The following is a 27,993-nucleotide window of genomic DNA, read 5'->3' as shown; positions in this document are numbered from 1 at the left end:
GTGCGTGCCTCGCCTGCCAAAGGGAGCTCTGTTCCTCTGCGTGAGAGCACGGGCGCCCCGCGCGTGGCCACCGCGCTCCGCCCGAGCCACCGCCGGAGAGCGCGGGCAGCGGGGGCTGCGCGGGTGGCGGCGCAGCTCGGCCTTCGGGAGACCCTCTGCCTCCGCCGGACGCCGCTCTCCGCCCCGGGGTGGCCGCGGCTGTGAGGGACAGCGGCGAGGAGGAAGGACGCGCTGGGCGCCGTGGATGTTCCGCCAGCGGAAGACAGCAAGTTGAGCGCGCGCCCCGGCCGCCGCCCGCCAGCCGTGCGAGTGAGTAGAGCGCTGGCTGCCGGGCGCCGCGGACTCCGCTCTCTCCCCGCGCCCCCCCGGCCCCCCGCCGACAGAGTCTGGCTGCTCCCGGCTGCGCACTTCCTGAGCCCCGCGGCGCGGTCGGCTCTCCCGGCCGCCGCGTCCGCTGTCGGCGGCTGCCTCCGGGGGGTGCTGCCTTCCCGTGCTTTCCCCTCCCTGCGCGCGGGCCGGCCGGAAAATGCCCCTCTCCCCCCTCGGGGCTCCGGGAGCACCGGGTGTCGTCCGGGGTGGGGCCACTGCGAAGGGCCCACTGTGGGCTTGCCCTCCCCTCGGGGCGCCAAACCCTAGCTGCAGATGAGGGCCTTCCAACCCCCAGACCGCCCCCCGCAACCTCCCCCAGCCTCATGGCACAGGCAGACCAAGTTCAGCGGCTAACGCTGACGCTGACTGCAGTTGACAAGATTTAAAAAAAAAAAAAAAAAGTAGTTGAAGCTCCCCCGCAGTGACACACTGGGCTTAACTGGGGCGGCGGGTGGAGAGGACACGGTAGGGGCGAGGGCTGGGTACGGGAGAGGCGAGGGAGAGGGAATTTGCTGTGGACACTGAAAAACTGGAGTTATAGGTTCTGGGAATGGAACCGTGGGGTGCATGGGCTGCTTCTGTATTCCTTTCTTTATGGAAAGTGTGGGAAATGGTTCAAGAACTCCTTTTGAGAGAAGGGAGGGCTGGAAGTCAAGGCGCATTGAACTCTTTGAATGACTGGCGTTCCATGTGGAGTACTAGAAAGTGCGGATTACTTTTCAGATTAGACACTGACAATCGTTCCGCGGGAGAGATAGTCCTACCAATTTTTTATTAGAACCCATGAATCAGAAGGAAGCCCTACACTGGCTTTCTTTCATTTCCACTAGGAGAAGGGGAGTTAAAACGGAAGGAATTCACAAATACTACTGAAGGAGTACAGGGAGTGCCTAATAGTTCCATCCATTCTGTGTGCCTAGACAGACTATAGTACTTGTTGAATTTATGGTGCTCTGCCGCTGTGAAAATTATCCTAATTATTTTGTTTGGGCTCGTGCAGAGTTAATGCACCTAAAGGGACACGGAAAAGTTGCTACAAATTATCATCATGAACTTGCAAGCCAAATAAACAAACCATGGTATGATTCACTTTATTTTAATATTTGGAATCATGTTTACTGCCAGTAAAAATGCTGCATTACTTTTCCTTGTGAGCATGTGAAATGAATTCACTGACTTGGCAAATAGAAGCCATGCATTTCTTTAAGTAAATAGCTGTCAGAGTTAATTTGGGAGCATTTAGAGGAGATAAAGACATGAAAAAGCTTTGAGCTAGTTTGACAAAACTTGAATGGTAGAGAAGTTTCTAGAGAGAATGAGTTCTTCCCACTTTTGAAGTGTTGGGGCAAGTTTGAATGTTTATTTATTAAGAGTTGCAGCCCAACTACACCGGTGTTATCGCTGCTCTAAAAACATTTCACTTTTAACATTTATTATTGTTTTGCCAGGGACCATCGGCCTTACTACAGAGAATGGGAAGTTGATGGTCAGGAAGACTGAAGATCCATTCTGTCGCTAGACACCCCCCATTACAGAAGTGTGGACTGCCAGCCCTTGCCTGGTGGTTTCACGCCATCCCTGGCTCCTGACATCCTAAACAGTTACTGCGGGTCCCCGTTGCCCTGTTGAAAGATGGCATCCAGCCTGACTTGTACCGGGGTGATCTGGGCTTTGCTCTCCTTTCTTTGTGCTGCCACCTCCTGTGTGGGGTTCTTCATGCCTTACTGGCTCTGGGGATCACAGCTGGGCAAGTCTGTGTCCTTCGGTACTTTCCGGAGGTGCTCCTATCCTGTCCACGATGAGAGCCGGCAGATGATGGTGATGGTGGAAGAGTGTGGGCGCTACGCCTCCTTCCAGGGCATCCCCAGTGCGGAATGGAGGATCTGTACCATTGTCACAGGCCTGGGCTGTGGCCTCCTCCTCCTGGTGGCCCTCACCGCCCTCATGGGTTGCTGTGTGTCGGAGCTCATCTCCAGGACAGTGGGAAGAGTGGCTGGAGGAATTCAGTTTCTGGGGGGTAAGTAACTTGTTCAGTTTGACTTGATTACTGGAATCCCAAAGCAGTATTGAAAATTATGTTCCTTTTGTCTGCTGAAATCCTTATAACTGGCACTTGGAATGCTCTGGAGAAATAGACATGGGGTGGCTTTGGTGATAGACTGCTAAAGTCAAAGTTTGTTTTTGTTTTGTTTTTAAATCAGAATTGCTTTATAACTTGAAGAGATCTTAATTTCTGTACATCTTTAGGCATATATATGTCATTGGCCTGCCAAGTACAACTCGAATGAGGTGGCAACCTGGAGATTGTTTATAATGTAGTAGGGGAGATAGTTTAGATTTTATAACTTCCTGCTCTCCTTGTTCGACGGTAAGCAATTAGATTATCTGTGTCTTACTGGCATCTTTAGGTCTTTAGAGATAAAAAGTTGAAAAGCATTTTGAATCAACATTGCTGTCATAAGCCTTTAATACTCTTTGGCAGGCATAAAATTGACCCTTGATGAATCTTAAACTATATTTCTAAATAAATGATTATGGTTTTAAATAAGAGATCAGTTTTACATGAACAACTATGGATTACATTCCGCTACAAATACAGCTATAGGCTTAATTATCTTGTTAGGATTTAACTTCCCTGGATGCTCTTGCTGTGAAGAAAAAAAAAAAAAGCAAATACTGAGTGCTTGTCCCAAATGGACTGGAGAGTCTCACTAACACCAGAAAAGGTTTGATTTTTACTTGGGTTTCCTCCAACAAGTATTACTGCAGTATATCTGGCCATATGGTTTTAATTATACTTTATATATTTTCCACTGCGCTTTTCACCTCCGTTCTTCAAACTGACAGGCTGAACTAGCCTGATTTATAGTCCATCCTGGTAAAATATGACAACCTGTAGATAGCACAGAATGAAGGGAAATAGGAAGCCAGGAAAACGTATAAAATGTATTTGTAACTTCATTACAAAGTAAAAGTCTATTCCTCTTCCATGTGGGGTTTTCTTACAGTCTTTTTGTGAAGAATTCAGAAGAATCCAGAAGAAGAAAAAGAAATTAAAATGGATAGTTCTCAGATAGACCCTGTTGGAGAAACCCCAACAGATGATTGCGGGTTATTTAATAGAACACTTTCAAGTAACATTTTGGATAAGAAAATCCTTCTGCTAAAACACGGGGCAAAAAAGATTTGTGTTTTAAAACGAATAACAATGTTGCTTGCAGGTCTTTATTCCTCTACTGGATTAATATTGTTCTCATCTGTGTTTTTCCCTGAAGGTTTGCATCGCACTCTGCCTTGGGAGGCAGTCTGGGGGACTTAGCTGTCCTTTCTTTGGTGTTTCAGTGTTCAACATTGAGCTGAAGTCATGTGTATGAGATACGTATATATGTGTGTGTTTGTGTATATGTGAAAAAAAATATATATACATATATATTTATATTCGTATAGAAAATGTAGTAAAACGATTAGAGAACACAAGAAGGTTGTTGAAAGCCAAGATATAAATCCAGAACTTGAAAACTTTTTGATGCCACAGATTTCAGAAATAGAATTAGTGCTGGAAGTATTTAAAATTTGTTTTTCTTTAAGAGTAAACTTGATTTGCTGTTTGTGTTTCACTTAGCTCAGGAAAAATACTTAGGCAGTTTCTTTTTCTCCTCTTATGATAAATATTACTTTCCTTTTTTCCTTCATTTTAGGGTGGGGACTGCCATTATTTCTGGCAGAACAGGAAAATGCTTACAAAGAGAAATCAGTTTTTATTGATTATCTTTAAATGTATCATGAAGGAAGGCAACAGGAAGTGAATCTGAGACCCATGAGATTTATGCTCCCCTCCCTAAGATATGTATAGATTTTTTTGAAAGATACAGAGCTAAATGTTCTATTTTACAGAAAACTCAAGGGGAAAGATCACTGGGGAAGTTAGGTGTGTTTTTAAAAGGACCTTTTCCCCCCTTTGTACATGCTTTTCGTGAACTCTGCTTGGCGAGAGTCACTGACCTTAAGCTAAGGATACAGTTTATTATCAGCAGTTGATATCCTCTCCTTTCTCATATGTATTTCTCCTACCTGGAAAAAAATAATGATGAACGTAAAACCTAAAATAGTTTTTTTCTGAATCAAACCTCTTGAGGGCACAAGTAAGTAAATACATCCTGTTAATCAAGATTTAGAGTAAATTTAGAATGAAAAAACGACCCGAGTTCTGGAAAAGGCTTTGAAAAATCTGTCTCCGGTCACTATTGCTTAATGGTAGACAAGTTGGGGGAAGGGGAAACTTCAAAAACAATTCTTCCTGTTACTCACTCCATAATTATTTGGGGTCTTATGCATAAAAACTTCAATGGTCAGTAATTTTGTTCTATGAAATTTTTCATAAAATGGGTGGGTTTCATAAAGACTGCAAAATATCAAACCAATGAGTTCTTAAGCCTTCCGTAGATGGCCCTGCTTCCGAAATACAGACTGCATACAGCGAGCTCTGCTATAAGGCGGATTCTCTTACTAAAAATGATTCACCCAGAACGGTTATGTTTAGCTAAAGTTAGGGCTGCTCCAAAAACAACAGGAAGCAGGAGAATGGCAGAGTACAGAGGCGTCCTGCTTACCCCTGCCTGCTGTGTCTAGAGTTTGCACATACGGTGTAACATCAGACAGTAAAGCCCCTGCAGTATTTTGGAACTAGTTAAAGGACAAAGTGTCAACCTTAATTTTGAGTTGTCTTGCTGTGGTTGGTTAGAGGTTAAAATGTCACCTGTCAGCTGGCAGAGTGAGGCAAGACAGGACGGTCGCGTATGACATTTTCGCCCGTAGAGGAGTACTTCAAGGAATCAGTGACTCGTGCTCTTCTTGGGGCAACTTGTACAGAAACTTTAATTGCCACTTCTCCGTCTTACGTTGGAAGTCATGTTTCTGTCAGAATTTTTACAGACTGGCCTTGGTTGAGGTTTTCCCCTCAGTTGAGTTTTTCAAACGCCCTCGGAGAAACAGAGTGTATGATAAAAGCGGGTCCATGTGTATCTGATAGTGATGACGTTAGGAGAAAGCAGGTTTTCGTGTTGAGTGCGTTTGCTAAGTATACAATTATGTGCTTTCAGGTACTGCTTGTTGTCATGAAGTCCTTCCACAAAATTTTTAAATGTCAGTATCACACTTCTAATGCATGTGTTAGGAAATGCCTTATTTGCGTGCTCTGTAAATATAACATGGGGCAACATGGTGAAGACAGAACGGGTCTGTCTGTAAGTTCTCTGGCTGGTGCTTGTGAATGTCAGAGTCTGTGTGCCTCTCGTCCTAGGAAGCCACTGCTGCTGCTGGGATAAAGGGGCACGGAAGGGAGTCCCAGATTTCTACTGTTCCACATTTAGCTTGAACCTGCATCACGTATACGTATAAAATGGGTAGAGAGTGCTAATTAGTAGCCAACAGCGACCCTTGCAGTTTGGAAGGTGTTCTGTTGAGGAAACCAGGGGGGACCATGTTCTCAACTAATTGATTGTTAGTTACGTGCTCCTGAAGACAGTAATGATGACGGAGTGTTTCTTTGAGCATCCCTTGCTCTGTGTGTGGAGAGCCTTTCCAGATCCCTTCACGGTAGGGTCCCACCTGGACCTGTCTGTCATCTCTCTAGGAGGAGGACTCGCAACTCTCCTTCCCTCGCTCCCCTTTAAACCTGACTTGTCATGTGATATGCCATCGTGTGCTTCCCCTCCTTTCTGGCTATCTGTCAAGTGACAGCTAAGGAATAAGATAAAGGAGGAGTGCTGGCATGTTCATGGGCCTAGTGGCTTTTTAGTGACCATGATTAATGGAAAGAAGCTGCTCTGATTTTTAAGAAATCCAGAGACTTCTGAGCCCAGCTGGGAGAGCAATCAGGGGTCTTTTTGCTCCTCTTTAAGCTACACCTTGTGCATTGCTTCCTACTGTACTCCTGCTCCCTTCAGCTCCCCTCCAACGAAGAAGGTAAAGACCAGGGAAGTTGTCTTGAGTTCTGAGCCTATGGTTCCCAAACTTTACCCTGCATCAGGACCACCCAGGGCTTTTAAGACACAGACTCCTGGGGCCCACCCAGGGACTCTGATTCCATCGGCTTGGGGAGGGGCCTGATACTTTGCATTTCTTTCCATCCAGATGATGCTGGTTCTGAGCCCCCAGCTCGAGAACCCTGTTCTAAGTTAACCATTTTGTGTTTTAGAAACATATGACTTCTTGGAGCTTGTTTACTTTCAGAAGTTAGTTAATGTTTGTTTACTTGTGTTATAATCCAATATAAAGTTCTGTAATTGGTCTGTGGAAAGATACGTAGTGTCATGTTGGCTAAGGACATCCTTGTTCTATCACTCCTTGTTTTTGTCACAGGAAATCATTTTCCTTAAGTTCTCTATCTTAGTACGTACTATATACAGAATTGTATTATGTAAATTTTATATATATTTATATATATTTAAAATATATATATAAAATGTATATTTATATACATATATTTTTATATGTGTGTGTGTGTGTGTGTGTGTGTGTGTATACATATATTCTTTTATTTGCCACTGCCCTATGACCAAAACAAGATTTTATAGATGTGGAACTCAAAATAAGACCTTCATATACCCTCTGGATTTTCAGTCATGAATTGCTCACTGAAAGACATGAAAACCATATTGCAGACTGGAGAGATGGGCGAAGACAGCCCTTGACTGACTCCAGAAAGCCACGTGTGTCTTGTAAAAGTGGAATGACTAGGCCGGGAGGACAGTCCGGAACCAGTCGGTCAGAGCTTCTGCTGGGAGGCGAGATGGCACTTCAGTGGGCTCTAAGGAAAGGGTCTCCTGATCTTAGACATCTCTAGGGGAAAAGATGATGCACTCTTGAAGAGTGGTGCTTTCTAGGGCCACAGACACTCCTTTCCCCACAGTCGTATGTCCCACATACGTTGCTCATCATGAGGAATGGGCTGTGGATGGAAGCTAGGCAGTGTGGCCAAGAGAGCCAGCCTTTGGCAGCCAGGGAGGGGTGAGAGGGAGCAGCAGTGGGGCCAACTGACAGCGAACGCCTCAGGTAACAGTCGCTTTGAGCTCTGGACTCCTTAAAGGCAGGGATGTCAATGAATTAGCTGATCTTTCATAAAACCTAAATACCAAATTTTATATTTGTATTTAGTATGTTAAAAGTATATTTTCAAACGGCCATGGTCACCAGTTTTCTTCTTCTTCTTCTTCTTCTTCTTCTTCTTCTTCAAGATTTTATTTATTTATTTGAGAGAGTGAGAGTGAGAACACAAGCAGGGGGAGTGGCAGAGGGAGAGGGAGGCAGGGATCCTGATACAGGACTCAATCCCAGAACCCTGGGATCATGTCCTGAGCTGAAGGCAGACGCTTAACTGACTGAGCCACCCAGGAGTCCCACCAGTTTTCTTCTACCTACTTTTTTTTTCTTTTTGTCCAGAAATACTTGTACTTCTAAGGCTTCCTTTGGAAAGTTTTTGATGGTTTTCAAACTTTTGTAGAAAGCTTTCAAGTTCTCCATATCAATCACTGACATCAAAATTCAATACCATATTCTTTTAATTCTCTAGTAGACCTAAAAGTGCCCTAGGAGTTCATTTCTCAGGGAGACTCCTGCTCTGTCCCAGAGAATGATTCGTAGGCAGGTCTGGGTGGGACCCAGGTGAAGGTGTTTCAACAGCTTCCCCTCGAGGTTCTAGAACGCAGATGGCCCTCAGGCTGCATTTTGGGAAACAAGAATGAATTTTGTTCACTTCAAATCTCATATGATCCCGGTATTGGGGGCCTAGGCTTATGTCTACTGATAACCTAAGTATGACTATCAATCTCTTTCTATCCGTAGTTATTTTGGGGATCATATGACAGAAGCAGCAAGATACCACAACCATTGTTGGAGCAGACCAGTTTCTAGCTGTGTTCTCCCTGATCTTAGAGATTTGGGGCATTCCTGATGGATAGTCAGCTCTGTGTATACACTCAGAAAGCAGAAGGACCAAATCTTTTCCACACTGTGCTTAGATAAAGACTATTTTGATTTGTGACTCCACCTGCAAATTACACACCTGCTGTCATTTTCTGTGCCCTGTTTTCCTCCTTCAGCTGGAGAGTGCATTGTTGCTGGTTTATGTTCTCTGCCAGTGTACTGGGCTCTCTGGCGTCTTCACTGCCAAGGGTACTCCATTTTTACCTATTTTGATGATAGGTTTTTTACTTCCCAAGTTTGTATTTGTGAAAAAAAATGCTAATGATAATAATTGGTTAAAATGATGGAGGAAATGGTTATCCGCCGCACGTGGCCTATCGTGTCTGGTAGGCAAGACTTTTAACCTAGAATTATTTAGATTGATGGTTTGACAGGGTCTAAGTCTTCATTTACTTTATGCAGAGTAAAGTCTTTCCAAGAGAGTCACTTGGTTTTTAGTCTACTTCCCTTTGTCACCGCCAGCTAGCATAGCGCTATGCTATGATACCGCTGAGGCCAGGGTTAGTTAGCATGGGTTACTTAGCCTCCCTAACACAGAGATTGCCCACTGGTTCACTGTCAGGTGAAAATGTGAGTCGTTCACAAAGAAAGCAAACTGAGGAATGCGATTCATAACCATTCCTATTTTTTAAAAAAACCTCAAAACACGCACTTTGGAGAGCTTTGCATCTTCCTCTGTGTTATCAGGAGATGATGAAATTTGCCCTTGGGACACAGTCATCATTGGTGCCTGTGAGTACTTGACCTCTCCAGCTACCTCCCGCTTGGCAAGACGGTCTCACGGTGTGTGCTGGTTGTAGTCAGAAAGAATACCAGCATCAGGTTCAAAACTTGTTCGTGGATGTTTATCTTTTCTTCTGAAGGTATCACCCTCTGTGCATTCTGAGGAACATGGATTGCCGGGTGTACCAGTAGATGTTAACAGGAAAGATCAAGCAGGAACAAAGTGATTTGAGAAACACTGGGTTATGGAAAGTTAATCCATTTCATGACAGCAAATCTCACAGAGCATTCAGTACGTTGTCTATGACCAGTCTCCCGGGACGAATGGGGAGGGTATAGTATTAAGTGTTTAATTTATTTGGGCTCAGCACCCCAAAGGGACCAGTCATCTGCTGAACTGATTCCGTTCTCGTTTTAGTCCATTGAGGCAGGTAATTTATTCTTTTCCACAGCTGAGAGCACTGAAATTTTGAGAGTGATGCCCAAAGTTATCCCGTTAGTTATTGTTTGTGCTGTGAACGCTGTTAACCCACAGTAAAGTGTGAACTGAGTTCTACCTTGTAGCATATGGAGAATTCAGAATATCTTGCCATTGTGGATAATATGTCTCTTAACATAGGTAATTATTTTTTATTGTTCCTTGGTCCTCTGTTTATACTTGTATTGTAGAACAATAAAACCACTGGTAGGAACGTGATCTAGCAACTTTTGCCAAATCTCAAAAAAGGCATTACAGGGGTGCCTGGGTGGCTCAGTCGGTGAAGCGTCTGCTTTGGCTCAGGTCATGATCCCAGGATCCTGGAATCCAGGCTTTGTTGGCATCCCTGCTCTGCCCAGTGGGGAGTCTGCTTCTCCCTCTGCTTCTGCACTTTCCCCCTCTGGCTTGCACACACTCTCTCACTTTCTCAAATAAATAAATAAATAAATAAATAAAATCTTTTAAAAAATGCATTGCAGGTTAATGTTAATAATGTAATATGCATATAGAGCCATTAGGGGAGGATGCCAAAACATCTGACCACAGTCTTTTAACAATTATTTAAGAGAAGAATGTTATCTTTCATTATTACCTGCTGGCAAAGTTTTCTAGTGTAAGTGCACTGTTGTTAAGGGTAAAGATAATGTTAATTCCAGAGGACATACTTCTTAGATAATGAAACCAAGGACCTTGTATCTTTTATAGAAAAGAAGGACAATGTTTGACCTTGTCAATCTTCATCATTAAAATGTTTGTGATGGAAACAAATAAGAGTTCACTGGGGAGGGGTCTAGGGATTTCCCAGGGACTTCTAAATGGTTATGTTGAGAAGATCATGCGGTTGGATTCAACATTGGTCTGGTTCTGGTGCATTGATACTGCTGTTTAATTATTGGAGGATTTAGTTATCTTCTCTTTATATGGTAGATGTCATACCAGCTGGTGTTTTGGTTTTACAGCTCATAAAGCTCAAAAGTAATGTAAACTCCAGAACCAACCTGCTTATAACTCTAGTAAATAACTTCCCTTTCATGTGTCTCATATTTTCAATAATCAGGCAATATCAGCTACTTAGATGTACTGAAACATGTTTAAAAATATTGTTGGATAAAAGGAAAGTTCCATGTTATAGTTCTCTGTTTTTCTTGTATGTCTTATGTCTTCAAATAGAGCATTTTCTTTTAGTCCCACAGTGACTAGAATAGCAAATACCATCTTATATGTTCAGTTAATACTTGATGATGTATTATTTCATTTTCATTATTTATTAGCAACATTTTTATCTATAAGGTGTGACCTTGTTCTTTCCTACCTCACAGAACTATTTCAGAGGTGAAATAAATAATGCTGCGAATCTGAGGACATTTAAAGCAGTGTCTCCTTATGATGTCCCTGTGTGACATTAGTCCTTTGAGAAAAAAGTGTCTTGTGGACATCTGTGTGGAAATCATGCTGCATAGTACAAGTCTTTCCTCAAGCACACTTTAAAAGCTCTGAGTGAGCTTTGTTGATTTTCTGCAATAAAGAAACCAGTTACTATGGTCTGAAAAATGTTGTCCCCCTTAACCCCAATTCATTTGTTGAGGTCCTGTTTGCCATTTTGCTGGTAGTAAGAGGTGGGGCTTTGGGGACAGTGATGAAGTCATGAGGGTGGAGCCCTCATGAAGGAGATTACTGCCCCTGTAACGGAAGACAGGCAGCTTCCTTGTTCCTTCTCCCTCTGAGAAGAGGACCCCCACCCAGCCACACTGGCGCTCTCATCTTGGACTTCCAGCCGCATGACTGTGGGAAATAAATTTCTGGGGTTTTTAAGCCACTCAGCCCGTGATATTCTGTTATTGCAACCCCAGTGGACTAAGATACTATCTGCTTAACACTGTGATTCACGGAGTTATTTGGGAATGGCAGAGTTCTATGTACCTGTCATAGGCAATGAGATCTCTTTGAATTAATGGTTAACAGAATAAGCTTTGGGAAATGCTGAGTTAAAATACATTGTAAATCAAGGGGATTAGTGTTTATGGACATTTAACAGCGCTAGCTGTTGGGATACAAATGGAGATAAGGTCCCTGCTATTAAGGAACCCACAGGTTTTTTTTTAATAGTTTTTTTTTTATTGAAGTATAATTAACATACAGAGTTATATTAATTTTAAATGTACAACATAGTGATTGGTCAATTCTGTATATTAACCGGTGCTCACCATAAGTGTTGTCATCTGTCACCAAACAACGTTGCTACAATATTATTGATTGTATTCTCTATGCCGTACTTTTCTTTCTCTTGACTTACTATTTTATAACGGAAGTTTGTATTTCTTAAACTTTTTTATCTGTTGCACCTATCCCCACCCATTCATCTCCCCTCTGGCAACCACCAGTTTGTTCTCTGTATTTATGAGTCTGATTTTTTTGGTTTTGTTTTGGCTTGTTTATTTGTTTTTTCCTATTCCATATGTATATGAAATGTATATGAAATATGTATATTTCACTTAGCATAATGCCCCCTAGGTCTGTTCACATTGTCACACATGGCAAGATTTCATTCTTTTTTTATGGCTCAGTGATATTCCATTGTATATATTCACCACATCTTCTTTATTTGTTCACCTGTCAGTGGACACTTGGGGCGCTTCCATATGTTGGCTCTTGTAAATGATGCTGCAGCAAACTTAGCAAACTTAGATGTTTTCAAATTAGTGTTCTTGTTTTCTTTGGGTAAATACCCAAATTACTGGGTCGTGTGGTATTTCTAGTTGTAATTTTTTGAGGAACCGAGGAGCTCACAGTCTTATGGAGGAAACCAACAGGTAAGGTATAATTACCATCTAAAGGACTTGTGATACCTCCCCGTTCTGTTGAATACAGCAACTAGCTGGTGAGGTTCACTCAGCAGCCAAGAGAGGTGCTTGCCAGTTATTTCCCATCCTGCCCTTCTCCTGCTCTCTGTTGCAGAAGTCCACATTTCCCAGAAGCCTCGGCACCTGGCATCTGCCTTGCTTCAGCCAATGGGAGGCCCTTAGGGAAGACGGGAAGCACGGGGAAGCCAGGGTATTCCTTCCTCTCTAGCTCTTCCTTGGGCATTATCTTTGGCAGCAGCTGTCTCTTTTCCTGGAACGCCCTACCTTCTGTGGTCCCAGCTTCCACCAGGAAGCCACTGTGATGATCCCCTGCCAGCACAGTTCTTCCAGTCCTTGGTAATGCCATCACTCCAGTCAAATGGATGGCAGCAGTGTACTATCACCAGTTTCTGGGTCACCTCTTTATCTCCTGCTTGGCTTTTTAGCTCTTCCGTCCCCCGCATGACCAATTTCCTGTGCTATATTAAATTGTCTGTGTTTGAAATACCTGAGGATAGTTTTTGCCTCCGTAGTTGGACCCTTGCTAAAATACAATACATAATTCAAATTCCTACCTCCGGCAAGTGGACGATCATGTCATACTGTGAACTTTTGGGATTTGTGGTGAATAGACAAAAATCACACATGTTTAGTCAAGAATTGCCATAGTCCATTGACTTGTAAACAAAATGCTGGAGGGGCAATGCTGAGGGAATGACCTTCTGTCGGGAGGGATCTGCAAAGGCTTCACAGCAGAAGTGCTAGTTGAGTTGGGTCTAGAGGGGGAGCAGAAGACTCCTTGGGCCTTCAGTCAGGGGGAGCACCAAGTTCTCAAAGCCAAGGAGTTGTGACAAAGATCTGATGTGAGTTTAGGGAATGGCACTGTACTATAAGGAATGGGGCAGGTATGATGTTACAGAGAATAGAAGTGGAGAGGACAGAGTCAGGTTGTGAAAGTCCTGGTTTCTCTTCCATGGTGAGGATTCCATACTTAACCAAACTGAAGCTTTTGAGTGGTTATGGGTAGGATTGACTTAGGAACTCTATCATCTGTAATCTGTAGCCATGAGGAGTAACATTGATTTGGGGAATAACCAAAACCAAGGAAGGGGAGTCAGAAGCCTGTAAGCAGTCTTAGCCAGAGGCGGTGAGAGCCTCACCGAATACAGAGAACAAGAATTTGAAGACGTTTCTGAGATAGAGGTAAACAGGTTTTGCTGCTCCCATTTTTAGAAGAATAGATGAGTTGACTGAATGGATGTCTCAGTAATTTTAAATTTCTACAATGTAAGAAACCAGGCATTTTCAAAACATTTTAAAAAGTAATAAGTATTGTGGTTGCCATCAAAGGTAGATATAATTTACTATGTAACCACACAATGTGGATATTTCTGCTTTGGGATTGTTTGCACGTTCATCTGTGTGTAAATGAAGGTTGCTGACCCTGCTCGGCACATTTGGGGGTTTCAAAGAAGAGCATTTTGATGACAGCTAAAGTAACTGTCAGCGTCATGAACTTTGCTAGCTTCTCACAAGCAGACATTTTCTTTGCCCATAAAAGTGCAGGAAATAACAAATGGGTAAATACATGAACAGTAAGTAGGTGTCAAATTGGTTTTATACATCTTATTTTCATAAAAGTTATTGACATTTTCAATTATACTTTTATTTTACTTATAAAGAAATAAATGAATGTTACTGTCACCTGGCTTAGCTAGTCGTGTCAGAGCTGCGTATTAAGGCAGAGCAAGAAGGGAAACTAGGCATCCCTTGGTTATTGCCTATAAGCTAATATTATCTGCGATTACTGTCTACATTCCCTGAGTCAACTGCATTGAAGGCCATGAAACATGAAATGTAGTTTTGTCATTCCAGTGTAATTAATAATTCTCACATAATTAGAATTTATAATTCAAAGAAATAGCCCTTACACTCCAAAATAGTCTAATTCTGTGATTAAATCTAATCCTCATCTGTAGAATGCTTCTTGGTGTGAATCACTGTGTAAGAGACAGATCTCTACCTCTCTGCTCTAGAGTTTCACTAAAACACATGCCCCTTACGTTATCTTATGATGACATTACACAGATCATCTGCGCAGCCATCCACATATGTGCCTTTTGCATGGGCAGCAGATAGCAATCGATGATGGGACTGGGCATGCACAGTAAACACCGATTCCTTCTGGGACCATGGCTTTCCAGCGTACGTGTGACTGGAAGGGGCAAGTGTTCATGGTCAGACTTGGTATAGCTTATCCTCATACTTGGCTACCATTGGCTCCCCATAACAATCCAAGCTCCCCATGTTATTTCTCCTTCCCTACTGTGTAAGCACAGTTGTCTTGGATACGGACATAAGATTTTCCATGTTCTCTTCATGTCCAGAAGGGACCTACCATGGGGTCATTTTCTGCGATGTGATGTCTGGATAGTATGTCATTTTTGTTGCTGTTTGTTTTGTGTTGTTTTTCCCACTTGATGTTACATAACCTAATTTAAATGGAAAATTATAATCCTTAGGTAAAGCCAATTCCTTTCTAGTCTCTATAGTCACTTCTATGTAAGAATTAATTCTCCTAAAAGTATTTGGAGGAAGAATATCAATTTTAGCCTCAAGGGAAGTTACCCTGGTATTTTTTTTTTTAAGATTTTATATATCCGTTTATTTGACACAGGAAGAGAGAGCGTGCACAAGCACAAAGTAGGAGGAGTGGCAGGCAGAGGAGGAAGCATTTTCCCAGCTGAACAGGGAGCCTGATGCAGGACTTGATCCCAGGACCCTGGGATCATGACTTGAGCTGAAGGCAGATGCTTAACCAACTGAGCCACCCAGGTGCCCCAAATGGTTGCTCTTTATTATTGTTTTTTTTTGTAATTTTATTTATTTATCTTTTTAGTGTTGCAAGATTCATTGTTTATGCACCACACCCAGTGTTCCATGCAATATGTGCCCTCCTTAATACCCACCACCAGGCTTACCCATCCCCCTAACCCCCTTACCCTGGTATTGACAAAGCTTTAAAGTGTAGACATACTGGATATGACAACATGAAGATATATTTACTATATAGTGGTGCTTTTCTCATTTATTCAATAAATGATTTCTAACTGCTTACTGTGTGTCAGGCTCTGTTCTAGCTGGAGATAGAATGCGAATATGGTAATGTACGGTTCTTGTCTACTTAGAATTTTAGTAAGAGAGCTGAACATCCATCAAATACTCCCTCAAACGACTGTAAAGCTACAAACTTGATAAATGTTAGGAGGAAAAGGTATATCATAGACAATCACTATTGATATGAGGTGCCCAGGAAGGCTTTCTGAAGGAGAGCAGGTTTGAGTTGAGACTTGAAACACAGAATTGGAGGAGGGGAAAGCATGCTTGTGAGGGGACCGCAGGGACGAAGGCCACCAAGTGAGCCTGCAAGTTGCCACAAGGGAAGGTGGGAAGATGAGGCTGGAAAGGAAGGGGCTGGAAGAATTCTTTGTGCTAAGGATCCAGTACTCAAGACACTCCTGAAATCAGAAGCCAATGAAGAGGTAAGATGTTTGTGCACGGAGATGCTGTTTATCCCTGTACTTGTTTCTGTCAGAACTTTGTTCATTTAAGGCAAATTACTGGAGACTTAAGTTGAGAGGTAGCTGGTTTGAAAGCTCCTGGATTCTTTCCACTCACACCCATCCTTTTGACATAGAAGTAATCATTAGTGTATTTTGAAGAAAGAAAAAGTCATTGTGGAATTTCTCTGTGTATTGCTTGAATATATAAGTGCAACCAATGTCTAGGTATTTACTTAAGGGACACAACTATTAAAATTGTGCACCCTTTAAAGGAATGGAATGGAAAGAAAAATGAGTGGGAAAAGGTACCAGTATGCAATCATTTTTTTTTTTCATGTTGCTGTATCTATTATGTTTACACTTTTCCTTCATGGCATTTGGTACACTTGTGGTTCCTGAATCTTTACATGTGTATATGTGTATAATGTCTTTTCTGATAGATTGTCATACCCCAAGGGCAGGGGCCTCCTCTATTTTATTTACCAAACTATCCCTAGAACCTAGCAAAGTGCCTGAGAGAAAATAGGCAATGAGAATTTCCTGCCTGCCTGATACTTAATATAATATGATCTGTTTGGAAAACTACTGTATATGTATTTTTAATCCAGTTCAATTAGCAGATAATGGTCAAGTTCTTACTTTGCAGAATGGCATAGGTGCTAGGCCTGGGTTGGGTACTGACATGAATCTGACAGTAACTAAAGTCAAGAGTCACAAGCTGTAACATGAGGAATTGCACTGACAAATGTGAAAAGGGTGCTGAGAGGATGCAGAGAGATGTTATTTCGTCGATGTCCTCAGGATCTTGAAAGAAATACATGTGGGGCAGATGAGCTTCCGCGAGCCTTCGCTAACCTTGGCTACAGACCCTGAGCCTTCTCTCCTGAGTCTTCATCACTGCCTGTCAAAAAAGTCAAAAAGGGCCAAGCAAGGGTGCAATGGGTACTCTGAGATATTTTGCTAATGACCCAATTCCTCTGTAAAATGCTTTCCCATTTGTGGGGGGTCAGCCTAAGTGGCCACTGAATTGCGAACTTCTCCTACCTTGCTTTAGGGATTGGCTCTGCCCTGATTTCTTGTTTCCCTACCCTCCACGTCCCTCAGGAAGATAAGTCTCACCAGACTACACTTCATTTGGGTGGGCCTCATGGATCTACTCAGGGAGGCTCTGAACTCCAGGAAATATAAGATGTAAAAGATAGGATGAAATATCTTCAACATGATTTGGCAACTGACTATTGTTGGTGAGAATGACCTTCCTTGGTGGCTCTCTGTGTTCATATCTTTGTGCGACTTGGAACCAGCCTGCTGTTACGAGGAGTGGGACGTCCGTAGGAGGCATGTTTTGTGAGGCAAGGTGCTGAGTTTAGTTCTGGGCAGATTGTGCTTCAGGTTCTGGTGGGACTTCAAGGTGGAAGGTCAAGAGGTCGGCCAGAACGATCAGGGTTCAATGTATAGATTCATGAAAATATGTCTTTGAAAACCTTTGTATGAGAGAGTCCTACTTCATTTACTTTTCATAAGGCATGGCTTTAAATCCTGACACTCTCTTTTGCCCTCTGGCTGTCCTAGTTAGAAGGCAGGCTTCTAGCTATGTCCAATTTAGTCATCGATTCTAAACCACTGCTTGGACAGTGCCGGCTGCTTAACAGCTGCTCTGCTGGTGAGATGATAGAGAAGTGTGCCCTTGGTAAGACTAAGATTTTATTTTTCTGGGAAAAAAAAATCACAAGAAAAACCAAGGTAAAAAGAAAAAAATTATTCTACACGATGCTCATTAACACAAAGGTGACTTGGGGAAGGAAGAGTCTAGAAATGACCATGTAGTTAAAAAAAAAAAAAAAGCAGAGGTGCAAAGGGTGAATAGTTTAACTTTTTTTTTTTTTGGTCTTGTGCATAAAGATGGCATTCTATTTTGATTGCCTGGTGGAAGAAAGTCAGTTCCTTTATCTCATCCACCCACTGGTGGCTATCCTGATTATAGCCTCCCGGTAAGCACCATTTAAAATTTAATTTGGCTGCCTGTGCCCTTGGTGCTCAGTAGGTTTCATGAAATTACACAACAGCCAGGCTCTCCTTCCCTGTGTGGCACCGTTTTATGTACATTGGACTTCAGTGTAATTTCAGACAATTATGCTTTGTGTGGAGTGGTTTTTACCATAATCGTCTTACCATCCAGTTCGGGCCGATCTGGGACTCTGAATCTGATAAGATTTTAAGACGGTAGAAAATATTGGATGAGGGAAATGTTTTTATTTCTCCAGACTTGCTCTATTTAGCTTGTTAGGCTTGTAAATTGTGGCAGATTGTTTTCGTAGCATCACTTACAGCATAAGATTAGAATAACAACAGTTTTCCCCACATGGGATGCTTCAGAATTTTACATGCCATCAGATCCTGGAAACAACTGTGTCTGTGGGAAGGAAACGTTCGTACTTCTTTCTTGTATTAGCAAATCTTCAAGTGCTGCCTTCTGTTCGTGCGTTCACGTTGCTCCGGCCATGTGTTGTGTGAAGACAGGCTCTGCAAGGACAGGGTTGAATTCCACCACTCATGAGCTCACAGCCCCGGTTCCTTCACGTAAGACTGGTAGTAACCCCAATGAGTGGACTTTGTGGAGTTTAAATATGCGTAAGTCGGAGAGCTTGGGTGGCTCAGTGGGTTAAAGCCTCTGCCTGCGGCTCAAGTCATGATCCCAGGGTCTAGAATGAAGCCCTGTGTCCGGCTCTCTGCTCAGCATAGGAGCCTGCTTCCCCCTCTCTGTCTCTCACTGCCTCTCTGCCTACTTGTGATCTCTGTCTGTCAAATAAATAAAATCTTTAAAAAATATGCGTGAGTCATGTAATACCATGATAAAGTAGATGCTCACTAACTGGGGGCTATTACTCACAGCTCATTTGATTTAAAATTTCAGACTTTAACTTAAAAAGCTAATATGCTTCATTCATTGCACATATATTTATTGACTCCTGCTCTGTGCTAGGAAATCATCTAGCTATTGGGGGTAAAGTAATGAGTAGAAGCAGATTAAGAAAGAACTATAAAGAACTATAGAGTGAGAACATTGGTATACTTTGATCTACTTTTACTTGGCTGTTGCCCTCCTGCATTTCTCCAACCAAGTTTTGGACTAATAATCTTACCTGCAGGTGACTTACCATTCAGGACCTTGTAAACAGACTTTGTAACTGGCTGTATTTGACAGGTCATTATGTGAAGTGAAATAGACATCTGTATAGGTATTCTCAACAACTGGACAAATGGACTCCTTCCCTCTTTCCCTCCTTCCTCCCTTCCTCCCTCCATCCCTCCCTCCTCTCTCCTTCCCTTCCTCCTCTCTCCTTCCCTTTCTTCTTTCCTTCCTTCTTTTCTTCCTTCCTTCCTTCTAAAGCATATGCCCCATATTGTGGGTTTTCTCCATCACAGTGGTATTTTTTTAATATCATCTGTAGGTTCTGTGACGTTTCTTCCTTTAACCCTTCGTGTCTTCTCTGATAAACCTCCGTGTATTTGTAGCCTGTTTATGACTTTATATTTTTATCTCTTTGAGTAACCACCAAGACCAACTGAAAGCAAAATTACTTCTTTAGAGTTCAACTAATGTCAGCTACTTTTAATATGGCATTTTGTAATATGCAGACACTTTTGTGTGCATTTTTTCATTTAGTCTTAAAATCCTGCTGCAGCTTTGTTCTGGAAACTGTGATCTCTCTTATGGGAAACAAAGGAGTAAATATAATACAGGCCTGTGACCTCAAGGAGTTTATAAATTCGTGGCTTTGGTCACTTGACTCTCCTTCAGAAAGATGTCATTGTTATTCTATCAACAGCAAGCTTCAGTACCGTGTTATATAGCTAGATCATTATTTTATCTTCACACAATGAGTCCTGCCACTGATATTTGCAGGTGTGTGTTGAAGTGATGTTCTCTGAGATTAGAGCTCAATACAGGGGTTTTGGAGTTTGATCCTCAGGGGAATTGAATTGAGCAAACTAAAAAGAAAATATCTTTGATGATTGTATATAATTCCTTAAAAACTACCAAGTATATTATAAGAGGAAGATAAAATGTATTTTGAAGTTGAAGATAGAGATGGGGCCAAGAATATGGTGTAACACAGTAAATTATTTTGACATCAGAGGCTGAATCCTATAGAATGACGAGAAATGTTACTGTCTTGAATATACTATGAGAAAGTTAGTGGTATATGTAACTATATGTAACTGAAACATGCTCCCACCACAGTCATGATCTCTGAGTGATCACTTACAAAGTCATTTGTCATTAAATACCATTCTCATTCAGTGTCATGGTACACCATCACATTATTTCAAATGACTCAGAAGACCTATGCCAGTGATGAATGTCTGTCATTCTGGGCTCCCTTTCTGCACACCTGCCTTCCTTCTGTTCATCCTCACATGGCCTCCACAGCAGTCCTCTTGGCTGTGATCATGGGCCTTCATTCTCTAAATACCTTGGTTGCTCCCTGTAGGTTAAGGACCTCCTACGGTGTGTTCTCAAGCTCCATTTGTCATGTTACCACTCACTGACATCTTTCCTATGAGTCCCACTTTGACCAAACTGGATTTTATTGTGTTTCCTGTGCACTTTCTAGATAATTCCACTTTTGTGCCTTTGCTGACCTTGTTTCCCTCACCTTCTTCCCTCTTTTTCCCAGACCCAGAATCTCTCTGTCTTTCAAAGCCTAATTGAAATGTTGACTTCTTCATACAGTCTTCGCTGGTTGTACAACTTGAAAGAAACCTGCCTTTCTTGAACTTCTTTGGAACTTATCTTTTTTTTCCCTCCTAGTGGAGGCTTGGGGGGAGCATTCTCTACCATGTATGATTACCAGACCCCCCTGGCTGTCGTCTCTCAGCGCACCCTGTACCTATCACCACTTTCAGATTCATTTGGTTGATGATTTGCTTAAAATCATTCTGGACAATTTTAAAACTAGGTATTCAATTTAGGGTCAATGACATGTTTGACCTGTGTTCTCTATGTGACACTGTCATGAATTACCCCCTCTCTTTTGGGTAGGTCACTTCTTGTGTCCCGTACTCTCACACCTCATTGCAAAAGACAGATGCTGTGGAGTTTTCTGTTTTGGATGCCAATAGCACTATGTTGAAAATAAAGATCTGTTTAAATGTAAACCTTCCTGATTAGATTAATTTCAAAAGATGCTCTCATGGGGCAGAGGGGTGGCTCAGTCTATTAAGTGTCTGATTATTGATCTCAGCTCAGGCCTTGATCTCAGGGTGGTGAGTTCAAGCCCTGCATGGAGCCTGTTTAAAAAAAAAAAAAAAAGATGATCTTGTTTTACCTGTTCCTGTTTTAGTTAGTTTCAAACCAGCAGACAGCGCTAAAAAGCGAGCAATAGAAAATGTTACTGTGAGATAGTCCACAGCCATGACTCCATGTTGACATGTTGATGTAGGCATTTTTGCCAGATCTTTAGTGGATTGCTTTTGTCCTGCCCCTCCATGATGACTGATTCAGCCATTTACTTTAGATAAAAACTAACTTGTTTGCTCTTCTCCTGAAAAGGAAAAAGAGAAACTGTCCATGATATGGGTTGGGACATGCTGCTAGTGTGCATTTTAAAGGTGGTGAGTATAGTACTAAGAAATCTTCTCTTTATTTCAGTCTCTGTTGATGAAGAGCATGTCTAATCTGGCAGGCTTCCAGGGCATTCTTTCTTCTGTGTTGGTGAACATTTGTATTTTAAAATATCCTCAAATGTAACTGTCAGTATTGAGGTTTTTTTGAAGGAAACTCATAAGCCATTAATTAATGTGGATAATGTGGTATTCATTGGGGCCGCTTTGCCAGAGAGTCTGATAGGTGATCACGATATACCTAAAGGGACAGTAGCTCTTGGGGGGACGTGGGACTTGGCTCTTCGGAAACAAGAGAACACTTGAGTGTGTTTGTGCCCATTGAGATTCTTTCCTTGAACTTGTATCTGGAAGTACTTTGTGCTCCTTTCCAAAATGCCAACTTTTCTAATGTACAAAATGATTTTCTGTAAGTGTGAGCAACAGTTGGGCCTCCAGCGTTACCACGTTCTGCTTGGAGAGGCCACACTTAGTCATGCAGTGTGAGCATGGAAGGGTGAAGGAGAAGGCGCTTCAGAAAACTAAAAGGAGCAGCAAAGTTGGGTATATTCAATTCAGCTTAGGACTAGATCCTCTTGAACTGCCACGTGGAATTTTTGTGTAAGTTTTAAATGTCAGTTTAGCATTTACATATTTTTTCCTATTAAAATGTTCTTCTTTTCCATAGTTCTGTTTTTTTCTTTTTCCTGTTAACTCCATGGGGAGAATGACTATAACTGTCTTATTAGAGTTTCTCACATCTTTAGCACATAGTATGTCTCCCAACAAATAGCCACGGAATGGATGAATTCTGTTCTGTTAGTAGGGAGGGAAGGACAACAGATTAATAGTGTTCACACCTCTTGTGCAGGACTGGTGATGTAATTTGCAGGGTCCAGAGCAAAAGGAGAACACAGGGCCCCTTGTTCAGAAGTTATTAGGAATTTCAAGATGGCGGTAGCAGAGCACTGAGACCAGGTGTGGCCCCATGCAGTTCCACAGGCTGTGTACCATGAAGCTGCCCCACTCTAACATAGAGAGGAGCCAGAGATTTGAAGTCCTGCATCTTGTTTTTGCTAATGAATTAAACATATTTTATCCTCTCATTTCTGGTTAATAGTATGAAAGCTTTGCTTCTTTGATTCCTAGTGAAATAGGAAGAACAAGTGCTTAATACTAGGACCTGTCACAGCACAAATATGAACTAATGCTTAATTTACCATCTTTGAAGTCAGCCCCTGCCAGTGTTCTTAGCACAAAATTTAAAGCAGCAAACTCCACCAACCTGAGCAATCTGTTCTCATCCACGGCACTAGGATTTTACTGGCTTCAACTGTGTTGCGCTAGTAAATCATTTTGACCCAAATCTAGTCTGTGTGAACTCTGATAAAATGATTATAAATTACAACAGTGAAAAATGAGCTTATTTCCTCTGTAGCTTTGGACACAGAGGGACAAGTTCAAAACGGGATTGCCAAAGAGTCACTCGTCCCGTGAAGAGGCAAGGGAAACCTTTACATTTAAAAAATCTCCTGGAGTAGGTTTAGTTTGCAAGCGAAATTGGATTGTAATAAAGCAAAGGAAGAGGGATCTCCTCCAAGCCTACTTGTATACTACGTAAACCTGAATGGAAAGTAAATGCTGGCCCCTGGGCAGTATCTGCAGATGGACAAGTAAATTTGTGACTTCTAATTTGACTTGTCAGCACAGATTATCCTTCAGCTGCTGGGAGCTCATCTCAAGATCAGGAACTGCCCGTAGCCTGCACCAGGCTGCCCCATGGCTAGAGGTGAGCCACCAGGAGAAACTGTGTGCAGCCGGGCAGAGAGAGCCCGACCTGTAGAGGAAGGTGCACGCACCCTCCAGAGTGGTCCCTCTGGTCCTCTGCACCTCCGTACTTGACCTCGTGGAAGGTCAAATTGCTACTAGTCCTTTAGTTGACTGCCTTTATGGCATGTCGCTTCTTACCAAAAAGATAAACCTTTGGGGGCACCTGGGTGGCTCAGTGGGTGAAGCATCCAGCTCTTGGCTTCTGCTCAGGTCGTGATCTCAGGGTTGTAGGATCAAGTGTCCCCCTCTCCCCGCCGCCCGACCTGTGGGGTTCTGTGCACAGTGGGGAGTCTGCTTGTGATTCTCTCTCCTTCTCCTCTGCTCCTTCTGCTTGTCTGCTCTTTCTCTTCCTCTGTCTCAAAATAAATAAATAAATGAATCTTAAAAAAGACAGACTTTTTGGAATTAAAGTGAGGCTAAAAATAAATCTGGCCCGCTACGCTTCTTGATTTCTGGGTGTAGAGAATTAGTCATGAAGGAGGAAGATGTGACCACAATGAACGTCATGAGTATCTGTGGATTTTCCTTATACTAGTCTTTAATTTATATATTTGATGAAGTGCTAGTAGACTGGGAAAAATGTGTTTGAAAAATCATTCACCGTATGCTGAAGTGTGAAATGCAGGTAAGCATACCAGCAGCTTCTGAAATGATTGTCCTGTGGGCATTAGCTGCATCACAATCTGGGTTTATTAGCACATTATCTTTCTGCCTTCACATCTATGCTGTGTGCTCTTCTACTTCTGGGAGAGCTAATAGAGCTCTGGTCACCCAGCTGTGTGATCATGATTATATTTTCATTTGATGAAACAGAGCAGGGAGGAGGGAATAGAAGAAGTAAAACTTGTTGGACCCACCTCCTTGCCTGAGAAAAGAAGGTACCATGTCCTGAGTCCTGTTTGTACGCCCCCCCCATCATGCTCGTGAAGCAGTCTCAGTTACCAGTGACCTCAGCTGGCCCATCATCCAACTAAATATTGATGCTAGAACCTTGCTGTGCAGTGGAGCTGGGAGGACAAGATTTAAGCACGAAAACATAGATCTAAATAAATGAAATATCTATTATGTACCCACTGTAGGCTGGACATTTTCATTTGTAATCTCTATCCCATTTCTGTAAGGGGAGGTTGGCCCTATGTCACAGATGGGAAAGCTGAGGTTTCGAGAAGTCAAGAGCATGGAGCAAGTTAGTGGCCAAAATGGAATTGAAACGCAAGTCGGGTGAGCCCCAAACTGTTCCTCTCCTCTCCCCATTATAGCATTTCCTTCCCTCTCTGTGACACAGATGAATTGTGGTAAGACTCTCTCTGTTCTGTTCGGAGGACACCTGAACAGAGACACCTCAGTTTTCCCTGGGGTGATCAGAGAAGGTGCCATGGACCACCTGCAGGTTTGAATGAGGCCCGGAAACATCAATGACTTGAATAATTAGGAAAATGAGGAAAAACATTTCAAGCGTCTTATTTAAGATTTTATATGTATTTCCTACCAAGTATCAAAAAGATTAACTATTTGCCAACTCATAAATATTAGTATTAGAAAGGATTTAACTAGATTTAAAATTATTACCGATATTTTCTTATGGGGCAAAGTAGACTAAAGGTACACTGTCCTTTAAAAACGTGTAGACTTTAAAGTATTTTGTAAGAGGTTATGTAAACATAGGCTTAAAAGTTTTGACCCTCAAGCCTGGAAATTTTCTGTTCATGACTGCGGTTGCTTTTCCTTAGATGCAGATATTCCTTCTTAAAACAGTCTCCTTTGTATTTTATTAAGACCTCCTAAATATTTCTTAGTCTTAAAGCAAACTATGTGTGAGCTGTTCTTTTTAAAAACACATCAAAAAGATTTATTTTTATCTTTATCTTGAAGGCTAAGATCTCTGATATATATACTCATGTTTAAACTGTAAAAGAATCTATTCCAGGAAGTAACTTGTTTCACCTACTTGTTTTTTTTTTTTTTCCCCTTAATAGAGACAGGAGTAATAAGAAGAAATAATGAATCTTTGGTTTTCATTTTCTGCTATTTTGACAAGGAAAAATCTATCTATCCCAAATACTATTGCATTTAAGATTGTATACTGTACATTTTTAGAAATCTCCAAAAACAGTAGATACGGCTTTGGTTAGATGAAAACAATCTGCGTAATATACTTAGTTTCAACCCTGGTTGTTTTTTCTTTTATGAGAGTGTAAGCTAGGAAGTTTGCCATTGTCAGACTTTAGATCCTGTCCTTTCCCTTTAATCTCAGTGACATCATTCATTACTCTTCCTGTGGATCCTGATCCCCTGGCCCTAGTTTTATGACCCAGTGACTGAATGAGCAGGTACACTTGGAGGAGTAGACACTAATGGTCACTAACTGACATCTTCCCCTAATCCTGTGATTTAGGAGAAAGATAGCTTTTTCCACCAATGTTTGATGGCTCAGGCACGAGAACTCAGAGGGTTAAGGTCTGGCAATTTGCACAGTAGCTGAAGCTTAGAGTGGAAGGTGACAGTCGCAGCCAAAAGAACGTGGATAGGACAGGAAGACAGAAAGAGAGACACGAGAGAGTCAATATATTATCAAAATGAGCAGAAGGACGACAAATGACCCAGACCACCCTCTGTAGAAAATCAGACGGTGGTGTGTTGGCCTTTTCAAAAGCCATAAAATCTAGGTATAGAGCTTTTTGCCTCTTAGAAAGAGGTTTTTGAATAACAGGGGATGCACATACTGTATCATACTGTTTACTCAGCATTGGCCTGGCTCCTCTAAATTAGGGCTCCTTATTTCACACGTTTATAGATTTTATGTCTGCGCCTTGCATATGCGCTTGTGCACGTGTTGCTGGAAAGAGGTCTCAGATTTTCATCGGATTCCCAGCGGGGACTGGTACATACATACAAAGTTTAAAAAAAAAACCCTGTGCTACCACTGTGAGCTTTAAGGGAGTAACTCTCTGCACTGCTGTGTGTCTCAAATGTTTTATTTTATGTTTGATTGTATACAACTTTCAGTGACTTTCAAGTATTTCTCTGAGAGCATACTGTCTTGCTGTCTGATTATGACTTATGTAGGACACAATACTACTCGACTCGGGAATTCTTTGTCCTGTGGTATGATATGATGCTCTAGTTCCTTCCCTCCCCCAATTTATTTTTTTATTTAATAATATATTATGTTTAAGCAACATATCTAAAATAGTATCATTCTACCGTGTAATACATATAAAAATTATTAAGGATATGCTTACATTCTTTATTTCATACTGAGTCTAGGCAATTTAGTGGTCATGAAAACTGCAAAATAACCCCTAAAAATGCGGGAGGTACAATTTTAAGGAAAGAGCGAGACACAGATGTGAAGGTGGATTATGAATGTCATCATGCCATCCTGTGTATTCATCGGGTTAAGAACTAGAGTAGAAAATGGAAAAAGGAAACAGTGATGTCTTAGGGTGCTAGAATTGTGAGGAATTGCCACTCCCCATTTTTTAATGTGTTAAAAAACACATAATGTAAAATTTACCATCTTTTTTTAAAGAAAGACTTATTTATTTATTTTAGGGGGAGAGAACAGGGGAGGGGCAGAGGGAGAGGGAGAGGATCTCCAGCAGACTCCCTGCTGAGTGTGGAGCCCAGCATAGGGCTTGATCACGAGACCCTGAGATCATGACCTGAGCTGAAATCAAGAGTCAGATATTTAACTGACTGAGCCACCCATGCGCCCCATCAAATTTACCATCTTAACAGGTCAGCTGTATTAACTACGTGCACCCTGTTTTGTAACTGATCTTCAGAACTTTTCTCATCTCACAAAACGAGGATTCCGTACGCATGGAACAACAGTGCCCCTCTCCTCCTTCCCAGCCCCTACAACCACCGTTCTATTTTCTCTCTCCGTGATTTCGATTACTCTAGGTGCCTCCTATAAGTAGAATCATGCAGTGTTTGTCTTTTGTTTTCACTTAGCCTGACATCCCCAAGTTTTATTCACGTTGTGGCATTTCATTTTTAAGAATGGATATTATTCTGTTGTGTGTATATGCCAGATTTTCTTTGTTCAACTGTTGATGGGTATTTAGATTGATTCCTCCTCTTGGTTACTGTGAATAATGTGCACACGGATGTACACATATGCCTTTGAGATCATAATCCCTTTGGAGATGTACTCAGAAATGGGACTACTGGATCATGTGGTCATTCTGTTTATAATATTTTAAGAAAACTCCATCCTGTTTTGCATAGCAGCTGCACTATATTTCATTACCACCAGTACTGCACAAAGATTCCCATTTATCCACATCGTTGGCAATGCTTGTTCTTTTCTGTTTTCTGTTTATTTATTACATTTATAAACTTCTATATATGTATTGATTCTTCCGCCTGATTTGTAGTGGGAGGCACCTCTTGAGAGTTCCTAAAAAGAAAAGGCTTGGCTAAAATTTGGACTATCTGAAACAGTTTGTTGTTGTTCACATTTTCAATCAAAGGGTTATATGGTTGTCCTAATGGGAATTGAGACTTCTTGTTTACTGAATTTGATTGGATGAGAAGATAAAGACTATAAACCATGAGTAAAAGAAATTATAGAGTTCCTCCCACCTTGAAC

At 41.9% G+C, this 27,993-nt stretch overlaps 1 protein-coding gene across 1 annotated transcript in view; it reads left to right on the top strand.

Moving 5' to 3' along the window:
* LHFPL6 (LHFPL tetraspan subfamily member 6) overlaps positions 1-27,993 on the top strand; it is a 239,653-nt gene continuing 211,660 nt past the window's right edge. The window contains exons 1-2 of the mRNA XM_032880120.1: positions 1-309; positions 1,818-2,386. Coding sequence (XP_032736011.1) covers positions 2,002-2,386 — 385 coding nt within the window. The 5' untranslated portion in view covers positions 1-309; positions 1,818-2,001. The remainder of the gene's footprint in view (positions 310-1,817; positions 2,387-27,993) is intronic.

The sequence above is a fragment of the Lontra canadensis genome, unplaced genomic scaffold (genome assembly GCF_010015895.1).
Source record: "Lontra canadensis isolate GAN:19392208 unplaced genomic scaffold, GSC_riverotter_1.0 scaffold67, whole genome shotgun sequence".
NCBI classification, from domain to species: domain Eukaryota; kingdom Metazoa; phylum Chordata; class Mammalia; order Carnivora; family Mustelidae; genus Lontra; species Lontra canadensis.
Note: the sequence above shows the minus strand (reverse complement) of the source record. Positions and strands in the feature narration are given on the sequence as shown.